At 45.7% G+C, this 23844-nt stretch overlaps 1 protein-coding gene across 1 annotated transcript; it reads left to right on the forward strand.

Annotated features, from left to right (window-relative positions):
- Positions 1-8676: 8676 nt before the first annotated feature.
- On the forward strand, positions 8677-22048 carry LOC143485705 (uncharacterized). Its single transcript, XM_076985238.1, has 9 exons — positions 8677-9203; positions 9627-9732; positions 10107-10237; positions 11312-11410; positions 12581-12643; positions 13082-13220; positions 13524-13723; positions 13877-14112; positions 21624-22048. The coding sequence occupies exons 1-8, from the start codon at positions 8973-8975 to the stop codon at positions 14069-14071; spliced, it is 1164 nt and encodes a 387-aa protein (XP_076841353.1). The 5' UTR covers positions 8677-8972; the 3' UTR covers positions 14072-14112; positions 21624-22048.
- Positions 22049-23844: the final 1796 nt, after the last annotated feature.

Consider the following 23844-nt stretch of genomic DNA (forward strand, 5'->3'; position numbering starts at 1 on the left):
CTCCGGGGCGTGAGCAGTGTCTCTCCTCCTCTCTTGGCTGCCACACCTCTGCTCTCTCCAGCGACTGACCACTGCAATGGATGCACGAGGTACTCCCTCTCTCTCCCTCTCTTCCCTTCTCTCTCTCTCTCTCTCTCTCTCTCTCTCTCTCTCTTTCTCCCTCTCTCTACCTCCATCTGCTTTCGTTCTACGCTCCACGCTCTTTTCTCTTCCCTCCCATAACTTTCTGCCCCTCGGATATGCGTGTGTTCCGCGGGTGTCGTGCGACTCTGTTCCGTTTTCCGCGCCGTTTCATTCACAGCTAGCGCCGGGCCGAAGAAGCGGAGTCGGGATTGGCCACGAGATTGCCTGCTGACCACGTCTCTTTAACAGGAGCACTATGGCTCTGAGTCCTCCCCCATGTGCAACTCCCAGATTATGACATGCTTCTAGATTATGACCTGCCTTCAGACTCTAAACTGCATGCCGTGGTCGTGATTGTCGATGAGAGAGTAACATTTCTTCCCTCGCTGTAAGACACTGGAGTACACTAGGCGTACTAGAGACACATGGTGCGGCAGGCTAAACCCCAGAAAACTAGCCAAACCCCAGAAAACTGGCTAAACCCCACAAAAATGGTCTCATTTCTAGTTTCGTAAGGGTTTCTACTTTTTCCTGGGTTCCTTTCCATCTGATTTCAAGCTTCCAATGGCTGGGCCACCCTATGTTCTGGTGCTGAACCCAAGCCCGTCAGGCTAAGCCTTGTTGGGTCGCCTTCTCGTCTGCCGCGTTACACTTACGCGGGCGGATGCAGTTGCTTTGGGGTGTTTTATTGTTGTGTTTTTCGTAAAATAGCATTTGGGTTTTGAGCCAGACCGGTCTGGGTAGGTTTACGGGTCTGCTCCGTGCTTTGCTGTTTTAGATATTGGAGTGTCTTGAGGCGAGGAGAGCAGGGTGGGGTGGACATGGGGGTTTGGGGTTTGGGGGGGGGGGGGGGGTGATTGGGGGGTTGAGCTCATATTTCATATGCACACATGACATTGGCACTCCCTGCTTCAGATAATAAGCCTGGAAGGGTCTCCTGGTGACGGCGCGTCGTTATAAAGCCAACGACCCGTTTCGCTTGCCCTGCCCAAACTGGGAACTGTGGTTGCCTATTCCTGCCACGTGTTCCACTCTCTGGGCTTTGGGCCGAAGCGGCACGTGGCCGCGACTGGGATGGACGTGTGTTGGGGATGAGTGTGTGTTTGTGAGTGTGTGTTAAGCAGAGATAGGTGTTGAAGCGCATGGTGGACACATTTCCTTCTTTTCAAATGGAAAACGCTGTGAGCTCACCCCTCACCCCTTCAGTACTGGCCTGAGTATTGATTACTTAATAGTATTATTTGTGGAGTCTGTCTTGTCAGGCCTAAGCTGTTTTTTTATCCGTGTGTGTGCGTGTGTGTGTGTGTATGTGTGTGTAGTATGTGTGTATTTGGTCAGCAGAAGGCCTGAGTGGGGGTCATCTTTCACTGTTACTTCCTTTTGCTTTGAGGATTGAGGGAGGTCACGAGAGGTCAGAGGTTAATAGGTTCTACCCCCAGAAGGAGCAAGGTCATACTGGAGGAGATCGGAGAGAGAGGTGCTCGATCAATTGGGCCAAAATGAGCTTCTTCCTTATCAAACATCTCATCTCTGCCCATCGCTCTTTTCGTTTGGGTAAATTCAGCACAGTTTGGAATAGAAGAGCAAAATCAATCTATTAAGATGGTGTGACTTTGCGTGAATGTGTAAAGCACCGAATCAAGCTTTTTTAGCCCTGATTAAGGCTAGCTTTATACAGGGAATAAAAAGAACTTCATTACATTATGGACTTCACACTGAGAATTTATATGCGTTTCAAAATATAGACACAAGATGTTGGCTTTAATCCCTTTTGAGAGTAAATTTTGGTAATTTTAAATGAAAATGTATGAAAGATTCAGCATCTGTATAATGGGCCTGGTGTGTGGGCGTTGTGTATGTGTGTAGACTGGTGTTAGATGGTTGTGCATATTATTATGAATTTCAGAGAAAAGGAGGTTCATCCGATCATAAAACAAGCAACGAAAAACAGAAATCTAATTTAAAGCTTAGTGTCAATCTGTATACCCAAACCGCTATTCATTAGCAAGAGGTCATCAGAGCTATAATTCAAAATAGCTGTTTCTATTCTGCCTCTGAGGATTAGATACCAGCAACCATGTGCATACGAAGGGGCTACATATGCCGTCACTCAAAGGAATACACAATATTTCTAAAGCCTGGGGTGCAGCCTGGTTTTAAGCACTTTTTACAATTTGTTTTGATAGCGTTCGTACAGCGTCGCCCTGTTTCCAGAAACTTCCATGTCTCGTATCTTCACAGATATTCATTAGAGATGTACACCCTATCTGAAAGATACAGATGAGCTGAAATGATCACTAAATCATTAAATTCTATCATTATTGTGCAGTGTGGGCCGATCGTTGAAGTGAGCTGAGCCAGGGTGCACATACAATCACTGTGTTTCAGATTGCGGTCCAGCCGCGTAGCAACCACGCCCATGAGGCGTATTCATGGCGGCCAGAATGAACCGAACCAAAGACGAAGTTCACGGAGAAGAAAATAAAAAGGTCCATTCCAATTAACATGGATGTGAAAGACTGTCCTGAGACTGTCCTGACTTTTGATGTCCTGGACGGGGTGATGTTCACTCTATCCTGTTTCGTTAATGCGGTTGTGAACATGTGCAGCCTTTTCCTTCAGTACGGGGGTTTGGTGTTATTTGTTCTATTACATCATGTGTAATTACATTACATTATATGTAGCTACATTATATCATCTGTAGTTACCTCAAGATACTGCGTGTAGTTGACATCCGGAATGTTTTGAAATTCCGAGGTCGGAATGTTGTTCTAAATGTCAGCAATCATTCTACTCCCTACTCCGAATGTCCCATCACCTTGCAACATTTTACGCTAACTTTTTTCAAATTTTTTTCTGATTTGTCTAGAAGGATCAATTTTATCTTCAAATGTGAGTGTCTGTCTCAGATGAGGAAACTGATCCAATTTGGGACAGGACAGTGTCTCATGTCCAACCGAGAGGAACGCTGTTGAAAGTGGCAAGTATGTTGGCAAATTCTGGATTCAGCTAATCCACTTGAACGTGGAATTAGCTAAAGCGAAGTGGTGGATTAGCTCCTGAGTGCACCTCCAGGTCGGAGCTGCAGGCTGGCTTCCCCTCCCGTGTCACCCCGTCATTTGGCCTTTTACCTCCGTCCTGTTTGGAACCGTCACCCCCATTGTGTTTCCTAGAGAATTCAAACGTCTGAGTTGTTCTGGCCTGTCCAGGAGGAAGCAGTTTTGCCCGACTACATTTACTTTAATGCTGTGAACAACACACAGCTTGATCCCTGTGTAGGAGAAACCCTTCATCTTCTGACCTCTGTGCAAATGAGCCCTACAGTGGCTGTTTCACAGTGGATATTTTTAAGGATCGATAGGGTGGTAATAGTACTGAAAAGTGCAGACCTTTAATGCCAGATCTGGGCCCTTGAACCAGAACCTGGTCCCATTGATTCAACCAGTTGACAGACTTGTCACCATACCTAGTTAAAGGCAGGCTGGAGAATTGCTTGACACCAGCCCTCATGGAGCAAGGACTAGGGTGTGTACCAGTTTGGTGAACCTGGTTGTGTGACCGAGGGAACCGTGCAGGTGTGTGTTTACGTGTGTGTGTGTGTGTGTGTGTGTGTGTGTGTGTGTGGACCACAAGGGCAGCAGTGTGGGAAGGCATCCTGCTGGGCCAGGTCTTGCTGATAAGGGCGTGTGTTTTAACAGAGCAGGCCATCACGCTGTTAATTAGTGACCAGAGGAACGAAACGCTCTCCACTCCTCGTCCACACGCACGTTTTGAGAAGAAGATCAGTTGCTGCCACATGTCTGAGTAACCCTGTGCAGGGAGCTGCCATATGACCTCATACGCCCCAAACAATTAACAAAAATGCAATGGAGCGATTTTAGAATTTTCAAAGCAGAAAAGGGCATAAAAACGGCTTCGTTGAAGCGCTGGCACCTTGCCAGCCGTCTGCTTCTGCCGGGTCCCTTCTGCGGCGAGGCAGGAACCAGGATCTTCTGCAGAACACGACAACCCACGGCGCCTAGTCTTTTTATCTCCTGCTGCGTTCCCAACACATTTAAAAAAACCTGACCGGCAGTCCGTGCGGCGAACAGGTTCCAGCGTTGCTCTCCGAACCACAGCGCAACAAGGACATCCGGACACGCAGCTCGGTGTTCCAGAGCTCGGAAAGTGGATCTAGTGTTGCCATGGCTCTGATTATAAAACAAACAAACATCAAAGCAATCACCTGAAGCGGTTAACGTAACGATGTACTACATCCACTACAGTTCAGTGGTGGGCTTTCTGTTTCCCGTCACCATATATCGACAGACATACTCCGGGTCACAACTGTAGCTAACCTGGTATAAATATAATCACACCAATAAATGTACGGAAGTTACTCTGGATATGAGAAGCAGCCATAGCCTGGAGACACTGTGTAGGCTCTGGTCTACACACCTACTCTCTCTCTCCCTCTCTCTCTCTCTCCCTCTCTCAGAGAGAGCCATAATTTTCCAGTTATTCAGAGGACAGCAGGCTACAGGGGCGGCTGGGTTAAAGGGGACAGTGACCTGGGAGGGTATCAGGGAGGTCGATCCCCGGAGGCAGGTCAGGTGATGAGCCTCCCCAGCGTGGTGAAGATGATGCCCAGGACCTCTTCACACATGGTGTCCTCAGGACACACAGAGGCCATGTGTGTGTGTGAGTGTGTGTGTTTGTGTGTGATTCAGTTATGGGAGACAGCTGGGGCCAGCACCCCCCTCCAGGCAGGGGTGACAGTGGCTCCGAGCTGGAAGTCACCCGGGATCACAGGCACGCACACTTCATCCCAACCCGTTCAGCGTCGTGGTGCCTGGTCCACATCGAATCTTCCACGTGTAGATTCCACTGGCGGAGTAACCACGCGTTCACCAGCCAGTCCACAACGATTCGCCGTCAGATGACAAGCGTCCCAGAAGCCCCGGCTGTCCAGCATGGGAGTGATTCTCCGCATCAGCAAGCCTTACATCGGGGTCCACCATTTTGGTGACACTTTATACCTCTCCATCTGCCCCGTATGCATTAGCCGAGTCGGTTCTTGTCTTTCTTTAAGTTACTACAGACTGAGTTGATGAAACTTTATCCTGTTATCCGATCAGGATCTGAGAAAATGGCTGCAACAGAACAGATGTGTATTTTTGCAATAATATAAAAGTTCCCCAAACCGTATGGAACTACTCAATGGAGCGGATACAGAACTACTTAATGTTCTGATGATATAAGAAAGAGTTCTGGAAACTAGGTGTGGTCATGTGGTGACACAAAATAGATTAAACTGATGTAACTATAATGTAAGAGGTGTGTGTGTGAGTGTGTGTGTGACAGAGAGAAAGAAACACTGTTTGACTATTAGTCCAATTACAAAGAAAATCAAAACTTGTGGAGAGTTCTGGGAAGGAGGTTAGTGCTTCTCCTCCGGACCGGGCCAGGACTCTTATTGTGTCCCAGACAATGTGTCAGCAGGGAGGGGTCCGGTACAGAAACCATCAAGGACGAAGCCATTCCACAGTTCCCATTGTCTTGCCCACCGCCACCCCGCAGAGAAAGCATCCACACCTTCAGTACCGCCACAAAGAGGAGTGTCAGCTCTGTTTAAGTCCGCAGGGCGGCTGCCGAGCCCTGGGGGTGTGGCCTGTCAAGGAAAGGACTGTTTGGAAAAGTCCCACAAGCATCCCCAACCTTGAAGCCACCTAGCCGATAGGGCCCTGCTGACTTAGTCCTAACAACAGCCCCGCCCTCAGCCCCGCCCTCCGCCCGCTCGGCTACCCAGGGGGGCGTGGCCTTCCTCGACTCTCACATAGCCTACACGGTTGCGATACAGAAAAGCGGTTACTCCTCACACCCGACGTCCCACCTCTGTTTTCCACGCAGAAGAACAGAGATGAGAATGACATGGAAAATAATAGAAGAGGGAGGGAAGCTGGTGTGTGTGGGTGTGTGTGTGTGTGTGTGTGTGTGTGTGTGTGTGTGTGTGTGTGTGTGTGTGTGTGTGCACATATAACTATGTAGCCTTGAACCATGGAAAGCTTTCTGGAATTCCTCGGTGTAAAGGTCACTTTTTATTTAACTGTAGATTTTTTAATTACTCAACAGATATAGCAAAGGTATTGCCAAGTACTAATGTTTCTTTTAGAAAAAAATACATAATATTTATTTTAAATACACAGGACCTTACTTGCATAATCCTAGTGATCAATGGTTTAAACAACAAATTATGTTATTATAGCTGGACTATTAAAAAAAAAAACACGTCAACAGTACTTTAACATTTAATTTTAGAGCTGTTTAGAGAATTTAAGGACAGTCACGGAAGGACACATATATTCATATAATGATCAAATTCTATAAATTTTATATTAGAAATGGGTATAATATTATATTTATCTGAATAAATAAAATCAACCAATACATTAACAGCTAGATACATACATAACATATTTATTCATTATAAAAAATTAATAAATATAAAAATATACAAAAACTGAGTAGTGTGCACACCTTGTACAGAGTTTGTTCACAGCACGCTTATATTTGTGAACTGATTGTGAACTGGCCCAAGACGGTTCTGACACAGATCAGACATAATAAAAACCACCAAAGTAAACAGCAGTAGTTCTATCAAAAGACAACACTTGTGTACCTGAACCTCATTACATGTTTTGTGAGAAATGTGGTTATAATTGATTATAGCTCCTTGCGTGCTAGTGTGTCTGACTTTGCTAAAAGTCTTCAAATTCTTCTGCTTTGTGTAAGGCCTTCGGCAGGGGCTGGAAGACCTGGCCAGTCATGCATGGTAGAGTCTGACACTCATTCTCCCCTTCTCCCCTCCCTCTCTTCACTCCTCTCTTCTCCTCCCTTCCTGTTCCCTCTCTTCCTGTCATTCTGATCCTTCTCTCTCTCTCTCTCTCTCTCTCTCTCTCTCTCTCTCCGCCCCTCTTGGCCGTGTCCGGAGGTGTGTGGGGGGTACTGGGACAAGCTCAGCGGACACTTGGACAATACGGCCATGAGTTCTTCTGTGTTTGCCATGGCAACTGGTGGGTGGAGGATCAGGGGCTGGCTGTGTGTGTGTGTGTGTGTGTGTGTGTGTGTGTGTGTGTGTGTGTGTGTGTGTGTGTGTGTGTGTCTTTAGCAGGACTGATGGGAGGGGAACGCACACCAGATGCCTCAGAGAGACGCCCTATAGCTGGGTGATACTGCAGTGCCTCTTTCACACACATGGGGGACACCAGATTAGAGATGGGCTTGTGTATGGCACCCTCCAGTTGTTATTGGCTTCTCTCTCTCTCACTCTCTCCCCCAACACACACACACACACACACACACACACACACACACACACACACACACACACACACAGTGACGGAGATGGCGCACACGTCGGGACACACATAGGACTTCCTGCTTAATCTCTGCAGGCAACTGTGACACGGCTACAGCGGCTCACATTCACCTGTAGGGGTTGGGCGGTCGGTCTCGTTTCCTCACCCAGGAGTCCCCAGCAGCGTGAATCCTATACTTGACCAGGAGGCCGTGCTAAATGAGGAGCGATCTCTCCCCCTGGTGGTCGAACCGAGGAACTGCGAGGCTGAACTCTGGTATAATCTCAGCTGGCAACTGTGAGTGCATGGGCACGTCTCACAGGTGCCGCTGGGGTTGCACCAAGCACAGCATCTCCGCCCACCGCACTCAGACACCACCCACTCCTGCAGAGAGGCTGCTGGGATAGGTGGAGCCCGTACTGGGCCTTGCCCTTTGCCTTCTGTGCTGTTGGGTCAGCATCTGTTTGAAGTGTTGTTGTTGTTTTTTTTACATTCTGTAAAAAAAATCCTTTTTTCATTGCAGCTGCACCTTCTGTCTGTCTGTCTGAGTTCTTAATGAATTGATGGTTGATTTTTAAGAAAGGAGTTCTCTCATGTTGACGATACTGCATCAGGAACTGATTGGATGATATTGTGGAGCCACCAGCTCCTGATGCATCCCCTTCAGCATTGAAATATACCATTCATCAGCTGTACGATTCATCTGCTGTACGATTCATCTGACATAATCTAAGATATCCGACGTGAGCCCTTTCATTTATCAAGGCATCCATTTGAATAAACTTTAGAAGAATCGTAGGGTATGGGGTGACTGAAGGTTGAACATTTTGTATAATAGACTGTAAATGTTTCTACAAACTATGGGACTTAAATAAATGGGAAGCATCGACCACTGTTTTCTGATGTAGGTTAGTGAGCCACTGGTGAACACTGAACAGGTACCGTAAGAGAGGATATTATGGTGCTGGGCGCCATCTAGTGGAAGAACTTATAAACAACTGGAAGTAGAAGAACTAGAAATTCTAAAGAATTTTCTGTGGCCGTTATGAGAAATTAGCTTAATAAATAAATACATAAAACTTTTGTGTGGCATTTTGTCTGTATCCTCTTGTTATTTGCATGTTAAATTGATTACAGCAATAAAAAAGAAAAAAAATGCTACCCATCTGAGCCTTACAATCAGCTCATGACTGCAGAAAGAGAAAATAATGTTAATGTGACCTCTGCAAAATAAATATACATTTACGTGAAATTACGTGAATTAACAGGGTTAGTTTGGGCTACTCGCTATACCAGACTGGTCTTTCGGTTAAACAACATAAAACAACAACAAATAAAATGGGTTTACGCGTTTGTTTATCGACACCAGGGCGAAGTCTGGAGGTGATCTCTTCCGTTCACAACTGACCTGCACTACGTAGCCCGGCAGCATTCGCCACGCTCCGGTTAAACCAGCTGGTCATTTGAGCGTAAGTTCAAGTTTAAATCCCAAACGCTTAAGTATCTGGCGACATGGCTTCAAAGAGCAGAGGGAAACGCACCAAACAGGTTACTGGTACGAAGTCGGCCAGTCAACCACTTTCAGCCCAATTGGAGAACAAACGTTTAAACATCATCCCGGTGGGACGACAACTACAGCGAACTCCTCCATCGAAGAACCTGCACACTACAATAATCCATGAACCAAACCAAGCAGGTGACACGACTGTGAAACCTTTCATCAAGGATGAGGACGATGTGAAGGTATAGGCCTAACCCACACGCTGACTTAAGTCGTTATACACACGTTTCTTAATTCTTCACACGAACATGGGGACGAGATTCGCTTCTGTCTGCAAATATCAACCGTTTTTCAAATAACAATCTTCAGGAAAATCCCAGTAATTACATTTTAGGGAAGGGGAGCATTCAGTTTAAGACCCGCGTTACACAATGAAAAGTAGTGTCCAATAACACGGCCCAAGTATCAAAATGAGTCATAATTTGTGAACAATGAAGGGGAAATCTTCCTGTGATTAATATTGTGATATGGAACATTGAAAGGTTAGCACTTCCAGCCAGACTGCGATTGTAACGCATGGCGTTTTAAACGACTGGTATAGTTCCTACATCTGCTAATGACAGGTGCACCACGTAATCCCTGTATTATTATTATTTTAATGTAAGCCAGTGACGCAGAGCAGAGCCTCCAGCAGGCCAGATGATGCTACGTCTCTCCCCGTGAAGGAGGAGAGGAAGTTATTCCGCAGGTTCGACACCACATCAGAATCAGGTGATTCTCCACCCACTGTGTGTGTGTGTAAGCTGGAGCTCCAAGCCTCTGTATTTCATTTCAAGCCCTCCATGTCACCGTGTAGCATCAGGTCTTTCCCTTACATGCCTGATTCGGTGTAATAACTGAGGAGATGTGGTAAACCAGGTACTGTGGAGCACAGAAAACACCAAACCACAATGGTTCTCACAAACACGCAAAAGTTGACTACCTGAGCGTTGTCTTGACCTTAGGTCATCCAGGTCTTAAGTTAACATTTAGGCCTCAGACAACGTGTCGGGTCAGACCCAGATGGCGTGGGTGCTTGCTGTCGATTCTCAGACGTTTTCCTGTGACGTGTTCGGCAGGTAGAATAATGCTATTGGCTGTTTTAGGCTGTTCAGCAAAGATGGGGGACATGGACCCTGAGACCTTCATCCAGGGTATGCAAGGCTACCAGTGGACAGAGACAGACCTGGAGTTTGTACGCCAGGTGTGGCAGAAGAAACGGGTCCAGCAGCTGCAGGTAAACAATTAGCTGTGGAGCCAAGACCAGCAACTGGTGGAGAATGTCCGAACGTCGCTGGGCCCCAACGCACACTGAAGCCTCGTCTATTCGTGGGATGTTCAAATGACCATTGATTCGCACCTATGAAATTTCACACTACTGTTGAGTAATTGAAACTCCAGCACTTATTGTCTGGTATTGTTTGTTATTATTGTCTGATATAGAGCTTATGTTTTTTTTTTGTTTTTTTTTTTGCACTTCTAGGTATCAGTGATTCCTGTATTTCTGCAGTTTTCTGCAGTATATTTGAATCTAACCTACTGTACGGGCTAGGATACATTCTATGAGTAGATGACAGCCTGTTTGTCAAAGTCAAAATCAAATTTATTTATATAACACTTTTTACAACACATATTTTGCTACAAACAGCTTTACAATCCAGATCCCTAATGAGCAAGCCAAAGGTGACAGTGGCAAGGAAAAACTCCCTATGATGGTGTTTGTAAGTCACACTTGATAAGGAATCTTGATAAGATTCCTATATGACACCAGCTCCTGTAGGGATAAGATCTTCGTAGACTTCATAGTCATCATAGGACTTTGATGCACTACACATGATAGTATTTTACCAGTCCTCCCAACAGCACACACCCTGAATGAGCAGTATTATGATAAGTCTGTATGTTTTTTTCCCAGATGAAATGCAACTTGGCTTCATTGAAACCTAAACGTTAAAACGAATTATTTTTATTGTGTGTCTGTTAGCATTTTTAAAAGGAAATTCCCACACAATCCATCAAATACTCATTAGGCTTAATTAGAATCCTTGGCAAAAAAAGAAAAATTTGTCAATACATTTTTTGCTAGGTTTCTGATTTCAGATTTACCTTGCTGTATCAACTAGGAAGAGCTTAAATATCACCAGATAATTTAATTTGGTGTATTAGATCAAAAAACGTGTATTGTGTTTAGGGCCGATGCCGAGAACCAGTGGGCTAATGCAGTTGAACTGCTAAATAACCAATCAGCATGAGGCCAATCGTGTTTCCTGCTGTTCCCACAGGAAAGATTAAGGTCTTATTCTTTTTCCAGCAAGAGCAGCGTGAAGTGGAGAAGAGTCTGAGGAATGAGACTCAGTGCCTGGAGCTGGCCAAGGCCTCCCGAGACAAGCTCCAGACAGAGCTCTCTGAGGTGAGGTGATGTCACCTTGTTCGGCCCTGCCTGACACGACCACTTCCTGTCTGAGTGTGCCTTTAAGGTAGTCACACCCTTTTCTGTATTATCTTTTGGATTTAGACTCAGGCATTTACGAAGTATGTAATCTTATATAAACCGCCGTAAACTAACGTGTCTGGTGTCGTTAGCATAAACGGCTTGGCGGCTGCACTTCTCGCGGTGTGGTGCGGTGTTTAACGGCGTGGTGTTGTGGCACACTCCGTCCTGTGAGCTCCTGCTGCAGCTCTGTCGAGGGCGGGGCCATGGAGGGCGGGGTTGTGGAGGGCGGAGCTCTGGAGGGCGCGGTCGTAGACAGGAGGTTGCTGTCGCGGGTGCAGCTGGCCGACGTGCAGCAGGCTGTCTGCACCGAGCTGACCACAGCCCTGGAGCTTAGGTACGGTTGAGTGTTCACATGAATCTCCATAACCAATGGGACTTTTTTGTTGTGTGGTTACAGTCGCGCTCCTTAAATAAACGGTATTTGTCCACAAACTTTCCACTCGGTTCAAATGTGGTTGACCAATTTGGTGTACACATTGCTGCGATGTGAATGTCCCTCATCACCACAAAATTAGCCTGATGCTTACTGCCTGTGGCCACTTACTGCCTGCGCCCCCCCCCCCAAACCGGGTTCGAGTCAGCGCATTTTAATACATAGGCTCCTCCCCCCTCCGGGTCACACCATCTCTCTCCAAAAACAACTTCACAACACAATTACATATGCACACCATACATTTAACGGCTGTAATCAAACATTAAACACGCACCCACACACTGAGTTGTAGTCCCTGATAATCTATTAAAAGATTTTCTTTTTGCAAGTCTCTGCATTTTATTACAATAGCCCCCTTGGTTTCTGACCCAATGCATCGGTGTCCTTGAATTAGCTGTTATTGACTGGCTCAGGTGGTTGCCTATGGTTAGTGATGGGTTGGAGCCTCCAATCACATCACACTGCCTTCAAACATCATCCAACCAGGTACGTTGGTCACTTTTGTAAACGTGATTTGCTTCGATCCAGGTGGTTAGCATTAGAGTTGAATTCTGCACTTCGGAGGAGAGAAATCAGAAAATGGAAGCTGAGAGGAGGCCCATTCCATACGTTGAATTAAGAAAATCACAATTTCACTTTTCTTTTCTTGTCAGGAACACATTAAGGCCCTGAAAGTGAGGCTGTCGGAGTTACAGGTCCAGCTGTCTCAGAAGGAGGTCTGTCCAGTGTGGAGAGTCTTAACCTAATTAAGAGTACAGACATCTCACTGTGGGCTTAAACCATGCACACGCACACACCTCGTCTTAAATGAGAATTTAATCTGTGTTCCCACTTTTTCTCAAGAATTGCAAACATTTTTCAAGGTTTTAAATGTGGTTTGGTGGGTCAGCAGCTTTTTAGTAGTTTTAGTGGATTTGTTTAAAGTGTCTTCTTAAGCTCCATCTCTGAAGGATTCATTCATACTGGTTATGACAGGAGTCCAAACATACTCCACACTGCTGTCATCTTTCATGAAATATTGGACATTAGTCTATACAACTAGTCTATAAGGGTGTGGGAAGCAGATTTATCAAAACATCTCTCAACATAATTCCTGGTTTCAGAGATGTACTTTGCCAATATAAACAAATGGTCACAACAATTATGTCCTTTAGAAACCCTCGAAGGTGCCTCGACCACAGGAGAAAGCCCGCAGGGCCCCTAGAACGGTTAAAGCCCAAGGAACATCAGCCGCCCCAAAAGCCCAAAAGGAAGAGAACCCAAAGGAGAAATTGCAGAAGCAGGCAAAGGCAAGTGAGATGCAACTTTTAATGCATACTGACATACTATTATCTTCATCGTACATGGAATGCGTTTTCTCCTCTCATCAGATGTGCCCAGATGGTATGAAAGGACTTACAAAGCAAAATGTGCAAATGGTAGTCCCAGGGGTCGCTGCTCTGCACTGTGTTTTGTAGTTTTTTTACTTTTTGTAGTTTTTTCCATATCCTGGTCTTCAGTTTAGAATTTTAAATGGAATTACTTTATATATAATCATATCTGTATAGCTGTCCTCTATGCTGGGCATTTTGTTTTGTTGTCTTCTCTGATAGGAAGCCTCAAAGGCAGCCGAAGCACTCGGGAAAGTCCCAAAGTCTCCCAAAATGGCTAATTCCCATACAGCTTCAGCCATCTCGAAGGCCCCAAAGGGAAATGCCCCAAAGGGAAATGCCCCAAGGGGAAAAGCCCCAAAGGAAAAATCCGTGAAGAATGAAGCTCCAAATGAAAAAATCCCGAAGGACCTCACCATTGCCAAGGTGAGGTTGTGTGCAAATTTTTCCAAACGGTAGATGGTAACACTGTGTTTTGCCACCTTTCTGTGGTTCAGTTCAGGGCATCCTTCACAGTACCACAATAGTCACCAAGCAGAAGCTACAGAACAACCCTTGGGTTCTGCTCTGTTCTCTCAGGAGTCAACAGTACCCCGAAGACCAGAAAATGCCCACGAGGCAGCCAAACCCTCGAAAGCTCTGCCCTCTCCAAAGAGAGTGATGCCTTCAGAGAGTGAGTCAGGGCCCCTTCGCCGTTCAAAAAGGATCGCCTTAATGAAACAGAGCCTGCCAGCCGTGGTCCCTCAGAAGACGGTCAGTTCCAGGAGGAGATGAGTGCCAGCGATGCTTAACACCAGCTGCACACCTTCACCAAGGTCAGCTCATCATCTGCATGCATTCTGTGTAGAACGACGAATTTGAGCATTTACTACAGTGTGAGTGTGAACCATCACTGCCATTAAGGGTCAGTAAAAAAACGATGGTGTAGAAACTGCCTGATATTTCCACCAAACTTCGTTCATTCACTCCACTCTTGAGGCTATATTGGGTTATTGAGGGAAAAGGGAAGAATATGAGTTCACAATTCTATGGCGTGGCGCACTTTAGTGTTGAGTTGAAAAAGAACTTTATGCTTATTTTTTTAAGGCACATGGTAGTTTGCAGATCACTCGATTCAGAACGCAGCCATGGCCTCATTTAAGTGTCTTGGCTCGCTGTGGTTTCACATTGGTCTGTTTCTCAGTAGCATAGATTTGCTCAATAACTGTATCAGTCAGAAAGAAATTATATTTCCAAATAAAACTCGTATATGGTTAATATGCTGTGTTTTGTGTGAGGAAGATTGCAGTAACTGTACTGTAGTGAGTGATGTAGATGTATTCAAAATGACTCTGTGAACTTCACTACAATTTTGAATGTCTCTCACATACACAATAACTTATGGAAAAAAGTTTAGATAAAAATCAATGTGCACAAACTGGGTGACATTTCCACCTAAACTTCGTTCATTTACTCCCCTCTTGTGGCTATATTAGGTTTTGCAGAAATTTCACGAGGGACTTCACGTCCGTTCGAAGCTTGCGCGGACGTTTTTTCCTGACTGTGCGAAATGTGCTGTTTGCTCAGCCTTCCGAGGATTTGTGGTGCTGTGTGAGGTTTTGTCTCCGACGTTGTTGCTTCCTCTGCTTGTGTCGGCTCATGTCACGTGGTGGTTAATGTTGCTGTCTTTCCGTTTTCGTCTCGGCGTGAATAAATGTTGTTGCTCAGCGGCTATGCGGCCATGACCCTTGCAGTCCGTGGAGAGACGCTTTCAAAAGACACTCTGAATCAACACGCGTCTAAATGCAGCCTTAGAGGGCTGCCGTTGTCGTAAACGCCATCCCAGCAACCACGGTGAACCGGCCACGCCTCACCACCGACCAACCTCTCCACCCTTCTGGGTGACAAGGTTCCTGGCCCTGCACTGGGCCCTGAAGGATTGAGCGTGTGCTCTGGTTTCTGTATCGAGAAATTGCTCCAGTTCATCTCTCATAATAAGTTGTATGTGTGTGTGTGTGTATGCTGCTGCCTGTCATCACACCGAGGTGAAGGTGAGCAGAATCTCACCATGGTTGACTACGGTTGCTCTGGCTTGCGTGTCCTCTGGACTGCATGTGCTCGTCCAAGTACTTTTCCGTTCTCCGATTTCCCTTCTGCCTTTGATGGATAATGCACAGCAGAAGTGGTTTAAATGCACACACTGTTCAAACAGATAATCCAGTACTGTCCTTTAAACATCAGTAGAGGGACGACAAGGGAGGCGGTGAGCCAGAACTATAGCGAGACGGAGATCAGAGAGATCCCGGTAAACACAATCAAGTCCTCTGTGATTTTATTAGGTGAGTGGATCCAGCTTAAGTCAACGTTTCTGTTGGGTCTGGAAAGATTGGTAGTGAAATGGCTAACACTTTCACAAAATTGGGTTTAAATTCCCAACAGTAATGTTTTCCAGACTTGTTCTTGCTCAGTGGTGGCGTAAGACTGCATGTCCACGTAGTGTAAATACCAGCTTGATGTACAACCAGATCCACACCAGATTCCTGTATTCCCACATTTCTAATGACTCGTTTAATTAAAGAGTGATTTGGAGGCTCCAGTAATCACATGTATATACAACTTAAAATATTCAACATCATGCATGTGTCTGTAAGATTATTTGCTGAAAATGTCGGCCCTCTGAGATTCCTGAAGAGAAACGATGTCTCGACATCCCACACGTGAGCCGAGCCTCTGCCACGTTTAATGACCTTTAGATGAGTGGGTGAGTAGGCTTTCGCCCACCATGTCTGTACGTGTCCTGGCCTGTCAGGACAGCCTGATGGGCAGCTGCCAAGGGTCTCCGCTGGCCAAGCAGGCCTCTGACCCTCCTGTGCCGGCTGGCTGAGGATGTCTGGTCCACCAGCAGAGAGTGTTACTCCACTGTGTGTGATGTGAGGTGTTGCACACACGCGCGCCACCATCTGCTTCGTGTCTCGGCCTTTCCTGCAAGCGCGGACATCTGGCGACCAGGCAGACGTCGTTACTGAGGTGAGAGACCGTCCAAAAAGGGAAGCAAGTGGATTCGTACGAATTCCACGACATGGAGCACTTGAGTGCTGAGGTGAAAAAGAACTCGGTGCTTCTTTTTTAAGGCACGTGGTAGTTTGCAGACCACTCGATTTGGCATAATTTGAGTGTTTTTGCTCACTGTGGTTTCACATTCGTCTGTTTCTCAGTAGCATAGATTTGCTCAGTAACTATCAGTAAGGAGGAGATTGTATTCCTGAAAAAATCCTGCAATTTGAAAACAACCATTACATTAACTTTTCATTTGCATCATATATTATTTATATGCTGATATATATTGTGAGTGTGTGTGAGAGAGAGAGAGAATGACGAACATTCCAAGATTACAATTGTGATGTAGATATATTCAGAGTGATTGTGAAGTACACTAAGTTTGTCTGCAACTCACTACAATTTTGAATTCAATTCACTACAATTGTCTCTCATACACACATACACATTTTTTTTGCTTGGATAAAACTATAATATTCTATAGTATAACAAAGTTTGTCCTCATTCTCTGTGGCTGTTGATAATAATAAGAAAAACCCATCTGTTCATTATGGTTATGAAAGCAGAGGTGTTTGCGCCAGTGCTCACAAACACACGGGTGTGTGGCCGATTTACGAGCAGCTCCTAACGGATGGCGAAGGCTGCCTGTGCAGAACGGGGCTGGTCGCTCCTCCTTCGCCGTTACGGCGGTCGGCCGCTGTGTTTGCCGCCGGGCCGTGTGGATGAGGTGTTGATGGGACGCTTGTGTTGCAGGCGTCCTGGGAGACTTTGTCCCAGATGACCTTGGATAGGGCCTAAAAATCACAAAGGAGGCTGTAGAGGACGCTGTAGCACCTGGCCTGATCCATCCCCCCCCGGGCCGTGGTGTTTGGACGGACGCTGGAGAGCGGAAGTCCGTGGGGTGAACCTTCGCCTCCTGTGGCCTTGAAGGTTCAGGTGTTTGTGGACCTTGGAGGTGATTTTAAAAAGTCTGACGAGAGCCAGACATTTTTATTCTGTGGAATCCTATGAAAGGAAAGCTGATGGAAGGTTTGTTTGAGTTTAGACTTTTTGAGGTTAAAGTGTTTCTTTGTGTTGGGTCTACAAATGCCATCCTGGTGTCATTAGTGTCAGGATATCTTCTGCTTGCCACAGTGCTAACCTCCTAAGTGAGTTTTAAAACTAATCTCAGATATTTTGGCTTCTCTCTCATAATTACACTCAAGGAGACTCCCTCTCTCACATCTGAATATTCGACTGTTTTGAGTGCGTGCTTGCACGCTGATATAGTGCAGCTCAAGTTCCGCAGATACTCCTGTCCTTAGTTGGTATAAGTAATGTAGATTCTGTCCACACACAGCCTGAGGGAGGAATACTGTTTACTGCCCTGAGCCAGGAAGACACTGCACATTCCTAACCCCCCCATCCACCCCCGGCAGCTGTGGGAAGTGTGGCCCACGATTGCCGGGCGGTTCCACCTAGCCCCTTCACAGGCCCAAAGGTGGAGGGGAGGGGCCACACTGGCCCTGCCGGTCGAGGTGCGTGATCTGAGGCTGGTTTCCACTGAACCCTCGTTTTAGGGTGGTTCCGTGTAGAAACGGGCGGGGAAGCAGACTTTCGGGTTCTAGCTGTGTTCGCCCAGTTGCAAAGGTTTTATGTTTCTAAGCTGTTTACTTCCATTTGCAATTCTGTGGAGGGCGACGGGTCATGGTGTGAAACCAGACCTATATCAGAATTCAACCTCAGCCTGTTCAGAACTATTCAGTGATTTCAACCACAGTCATTTGCACTCTTGTGCTTTATTGTTATATTATTCAAGGACTTTGATGGAAATCACCAGGGAATTCCAAACCACAGTTTGGAGTTATTCGCACACTCCCATCCAGTGCTGAGCCAGTTATTACCACTAGGAGTCAGTGTGGTGTCTGATAGGATATCCTGATGGTACCCCATGCAGGGTATAAACCAGCAAGGCAAGAGCACAGTGGTACTTGACAGAGACCATCATCAAGAAGGCCGTCTGTCCTCTGCGCTGATGTTGGCCTGTTTTGTGGGTTTGGATGTCTGCGGCCAAAGAAAGCACCATAAAAGTATGTTAGCAAAAGCAGCTCAATTCCAGTGTGTCTGAAGTATGCCACAAGTGACTGTGAGCATGCCAACCCTAACCAGGCGGCGTACGGAAGAGTCAGCCGCCTCGGTGTGAGAGCGAAGCAGGATACCAGCTTCTCAGGGTCCAGCTGTCGTTCCGGATTCAGCCCCAAATACGAAAGCGAACGCCCAGGCCTCGAGAGCTGGCCTGACAGCGTTACTTGATGTTCGACTCAAATCTCGCCGCCAAACAACAGAAATGTTACCCTGGAGCCTGGCACAGGTCACATCAGACTGGCTGAGCACCGTAGGTGTGACCGTGAATTGGTATCTGGCAGCTGTACGGCGTGGGGGTTGGAGGTTGTGGATGGCGCGGGTGGATGGATACCGCATGTGGTCATGTTGCGGTTCGTTCAGAACACGTGGGACGCCGGTTAGTTCGCCTTTGAAGCCGTTTGAGTCCCACCATAAAGCTGCTGGGAATATTAATGTTACACCAAGAACTTTTGCAAACAGGCCACAGAGCTCTGCTATTGGGTCCAAAGAGCGAAACGGATGTCTGTTTTGTGTAAAAGCCCCTCACGAGTAAGAAACCTGAAATTAGAAACAATGTTATCATAGCTAAAAAGAAATCTGGTTATTTAACACTCCCTTGAATAATACTCTTTGACATTTAGTTAATACCGTTCTTCAAGGCATAGATCAGGAAAGGACCAAATAATCAAATATAAACAGATATCCACATACCATCATACTCCCAAACAACAATCTTGTAGGTAACCCTGTTTTCTGTTGAGTTTTAATTCAAGGTTTCAAGATTGCACCTACTGGTGGATACAAGGTTTGTTTTCAGTTTATTTGTATTATCCTCACTGCTGCAGGGCACAACTGATTAACCAGTCACAGCTCCATTTGGACTAAGGGCAAAATTACGTACATTTTGATCTTTCACTTAACCATGCTGTTGAAATATGATGTACTTTGAACGTGGAGTTGCGAGCCTGTTCTGTTATAAATGGCATTTCTCATTTGTGGCTCCCAAGGAGGGCGCATGAGTGCGTTTGCTGAGCGAGTATTTGATCTGGCGCTGAAGGCATGGAGAAGTATTAGAGTGAAAATTCGCGAGACTAAACATTTAGAAACTGTCTGAGCACCCCCACAGTCTCTGCTCTGTGGGGCAGTGCTGGTGGGGTGACCCGTTGCACCTTCCGCCCCCACCAACAGCCCCCACCCCACTCCCCAACGACTTCCTCAATCCCTTCCCATAAGTCCAAAGCCTGTTCGTTTGGAACCACTAGCCGCATCAAGACAGTTGCCTTCCTCCGTGTACCTGTTATTTTGAAGAGGATGGCGCTTTTTGCATTGTTTTGGCTCATAGAACAGGCCTAGCTGCTGTGCACCGTTGAATTAAATTTGCCAGCAGACTAAACACTTCGAATTCTGGCCTTTTGGCGGTAAGCTAGTGTCTTAAAGAACAAGTTCATCTCTGTATCGTAGGGGAAAATAGTTCTTTTATAGGAGCTCTTAAGGCCAGGAATTCTGATGAGATCACACTGGCTAATGAGAGAAAATATTGTGTGGTGATGATAGTATCTTCACAAGAGGTTTTTGTGAAGTTTTTTAATGCATTCTGAGGTTTTTCGGGAATGTCGCAGCACCATTTCCAACTGCTTAGCCTCTCTAGTGTACATACTAACATGGCTGACATCCTCATAGAGCTTTGAGCTGTTGTGAAGCTTGTCAGTCAGAAGTGGCAAAGTCCAGTCCCAAAGGGGAAGAATCCAGTATGCTTGGTTGTAATCCCCTTTGGGCAAGGTTTGCTCGGTTTCGGAGTTATTGTAGCTATTTCTGGGGATAAAGGAGACATTGCAGGGACAAACACTTGGACACTGTTGCTGGGCCTACTATAAATCACCTCTTTAGACCTTAAGATGGTTATTGTTTTAGCTTTGAACATAAGAGGTTTTATAGTGGCAGGACTTATGTGCCCTAACCCGACCTGTATATAACTGGACCTGCTGATACAGCAAACCTGGGGGGAAGTTAGTTTCCCTAATGAGGTCAAGCCAATTATAATCGTTTCAGTGGAGCATCGATATAATGGTGTCAGATAACCATGTATGTGATCTTTTCATACTGTAAAACTGGACCGTTAATGCCATATGTAGTTTTGCTTTCATGATAGAGTGCCCAGGATACAAAGACCTGGTTTACGTGATCTACGTGATGGACTGTAATAGCTGTGATGATTTGAGGGGTCCCCATGCCTCAAATGCTGGTGCTCCATGATTGACGGTGGGGGGGGGGGGGGGGGGGGGGGGGGTGTAGGCTCTCTTGTGTCTGTAGTAATGCCCTTTCCAGTGCAGGCAGAAGGACCTTTGATCACCCCATTTCTCTACTCTTGTGGTTCATTGGAATGAGGTGGCTGGGAACTGTACCCAGGACCTTGGCAAATATTTGTCCAAAATGTGCCCAAAATATTTGCGGAGTTGAGACAGTCGAGCACTGTCTGAGGCACTAATGCCTTTTGGTATTCTAAATAAATCTTGGAGAGAAGGCTTGGCGGTGGGATGTACCATTTGAGCCATGCCGGAGGGGTGCCAGGCACTGATGGGGCTTGAAGTGCTTGAATGTTTGCTTTGAGATTAACCTTCTGGCTGCTACGCTTCGAGCATTCTCCAAGGTTGGTCCTGTTGACTTCTCTGTCCCATACTGCACCTTTCTTCTGGTTCACAGGGCATGCGGATGTTATTTTGGAAACTGGTATGGGAACCGTCCTCTGGAGCATCCCAGCGCCACCATAAAGCAATAGCGTTGTCCATTACCTGTCCAGTCAGGCTTCTGAGGACTAATGAGTCCTTCTCCAGTGCAGGTTGAGCCAGTAATCACTTTAGAATTTGGAGTGGAACGCAGCCGTCTGTCCCACCAAGCAACACTATCTAACTGTGCAGTCCTTGACCTCTTGACCATAGAGCAGCAGTGGTACAGCCGTTACTGGACCGGGAGTGGATCCCAGCTCTGCATTTTCAGAAACACCTCCTAGCTGTATGGTTGTTCTTCTTGATTCAGAGATGCTAACATCGCCAATGATCAGCAAAACTCTTTTCATGTCTTGTTTTCTTTTGCCATGCTTTAGCTGCTAAATATTGCTACAGGCAGGGGATGATGGACATTTAACATTATCTTTGTAAATGTCTGCTGTTGATGGTGTGTGTAATTTCAGGCTGGAAGTGTGTTCCTGTGCTGGGTCCACACACACAGGCTGTGCCAGGATAAACGCACTGTACTGAAAGATTGAAGAGACGGCCCCTCCCCTCCCATCCGTGAGACGCTCAGTAAACACTCACCCCAACTTTTTTACCATCAAGCTATTCCCTCCCGGAGACGCCAGCACAGACGACCTACACTGCCAACAATGACCCAAAACTGGGTGTGTGTGTGTGTGTGAGAGAGAAAGTATCATACACTTCTACATGTGCAGTTTAGCTGTTTTTATTTTGTTTGTTTCTAGGTAATTATCACACACGTAAGATTCTTGTCCCTAAAATATATGATTGTATTTGGCCTGCATTGTTTTTATAACATTTGTAAAACTGTGTGTTTGTACAAAGACTTGCATACAAATAAATGACTATACAGATTGACAGACATCGATATTATATAATACCTTAGCATGTAATTCTAATGTAAGATTGTTTATACACACCATGTTATAACTTCATAATGCATAGTGTGCGTCTGTAGGTGAACAGGTTGTGTGGAGTACCGATAACACTGAGATGATGGGTTCCTTTCCCATATACGGTCAGTCTGATAAATGTATAAGTTGCTGTGGATAAGGGCATCTGCCCAATGTCATAAATGTCTTTCTCTCTTAGCAGTGCTGCTTTATGTAGTGTAGTGTTGAAAGGCTGTAGCTGAGTGCTTTGAAAAGGCCTCATTGACCTCTCAAGTGGTAATGGCTGTGTGGGGAGTGTGTGTGTGTGTGCGCGTGCATTTTGTGTGTATGCACGCACACACTCGTGCTGTAGTCTCATGATCCTACTTCATCTTCAGGCTCCTCCACAGTGGTTGACCACAGGTGGGTGGATGTGGTTTGGTGTGTTTGTTTTGTGTGGAAGCAAGAGTCATTGAGGGTGGAGGTTTAAGTGCTTTTAATCCTTGCAACCGAACTGCTTCACAAAGCGACAGTGAGAAAGCAGAGCACTGTTTGCCTCTTGAAGTGAGACTGGGCCATTTTAAACTGAACATATTCAACTAGATTAGTCCAATATTTGCATACTGGACCAATACTGTGATATCTGTGGTGTAATTACAGTTTAGGAGGATTTGTTTTACCTAGAGTATCGCAACTCTTGCCCATGAAGGCTGAAAATATGTTTCTTAAAGGCAAAGTGTCTACGATTTAGTGGCATCTAGTGGTGACTTTGCAGATTACACATTTACCTTTTCCTTTCCAAGTGTATAGTGGAATCTGTGGTGGCCGTCAGGTGCCAAGCTATGACAGGGTTGCCAACTTTTGACGTTCGCTTGGAGTGAGATTTTAACCTGGAGCCGGTGGCGAGTGTATTTTGTTTAGAGGGGGGGGGGGGGTAGCGAACGAAACTTGTTGAGGGGGGGTGGCGAACGAAACTTGTTGAGGTGGGGGTGGGGGGGGGGGATGTGGCGAACGTATAATGGACACAGATTCAGTGTTATATCGCCGGTGGATGGCGCCAGAGCTAGCGAACTAGTAACGTATTGAATCATATGTGTGGATCTGAGGTAAATAAACTGGATATTTTTTTTCGGCGTGAGATATCGGAAGTGTGGCGTGAGAGCGTGTGAAAACGGTCAAATGCGTGTGTCTCATGCGTGAGTGTTGGCAACCCTGCTATTACCAAAATGTAATTGTCTACAACTGCACTGAGTAGCCATAATATTTCAAGTGATGAGGTTACAATAGATATATATTTAATTGTATTTAGTTATATTGGTATTAAACTGATATAGCCTCCAAGTGAATATTGTTAACTTCCACACAGTGATGCTATTTAATTGCTAATGGTAAATAGCTGGTAACGGTAGTGGGGTAATGTTAAAGGCTGTTTCATTATAGGTGTTTAGTCTGATTGGAAGAGAAGGACAGAAGGACGTATATATTTTCCATTTTTAGAGTCAAATGCTGGATATACCACCTGGTAATGTTACAAAGGTTACAGACCTGAGCTCCAAAGCTTTTTTGTTTTTTTTTTTTTTACATTACCTTTATTGGCAATACCTTTCATCAACACCTAGTGAGTCCAACAAAATGTTTTATGTTGTTCCAGCTACAATTGTTTAGTTCAGGTAATTATTAATTAGTATCCAAGTTGCCTAAACTATACATTTTATGCTTTATGAAGTAAATTCAAAATATACAGAATATAATTAAGTAATTGTTCATTTTATTTGCATGTCAAAAA

The sequence above is a fragment of the Brachyhypopomus gauderio genome, unplaced genomic scaffold (assembly GCF_052324685.1).
Source record: "Brachyhypopomus gauderio isolate BG-103 unplaced genomic scaffold, BGAUD_0.2 sc37, whole genome shotgun sequence".
In the NCBI taxonomy this organism is placed as follows: Eukaryota; Metazoa; Chordata; class Actinopteri; order Gymnotiformes; family Hypopomidae; genus Brachyhypopomus; species Brachyhypopomus gauderio.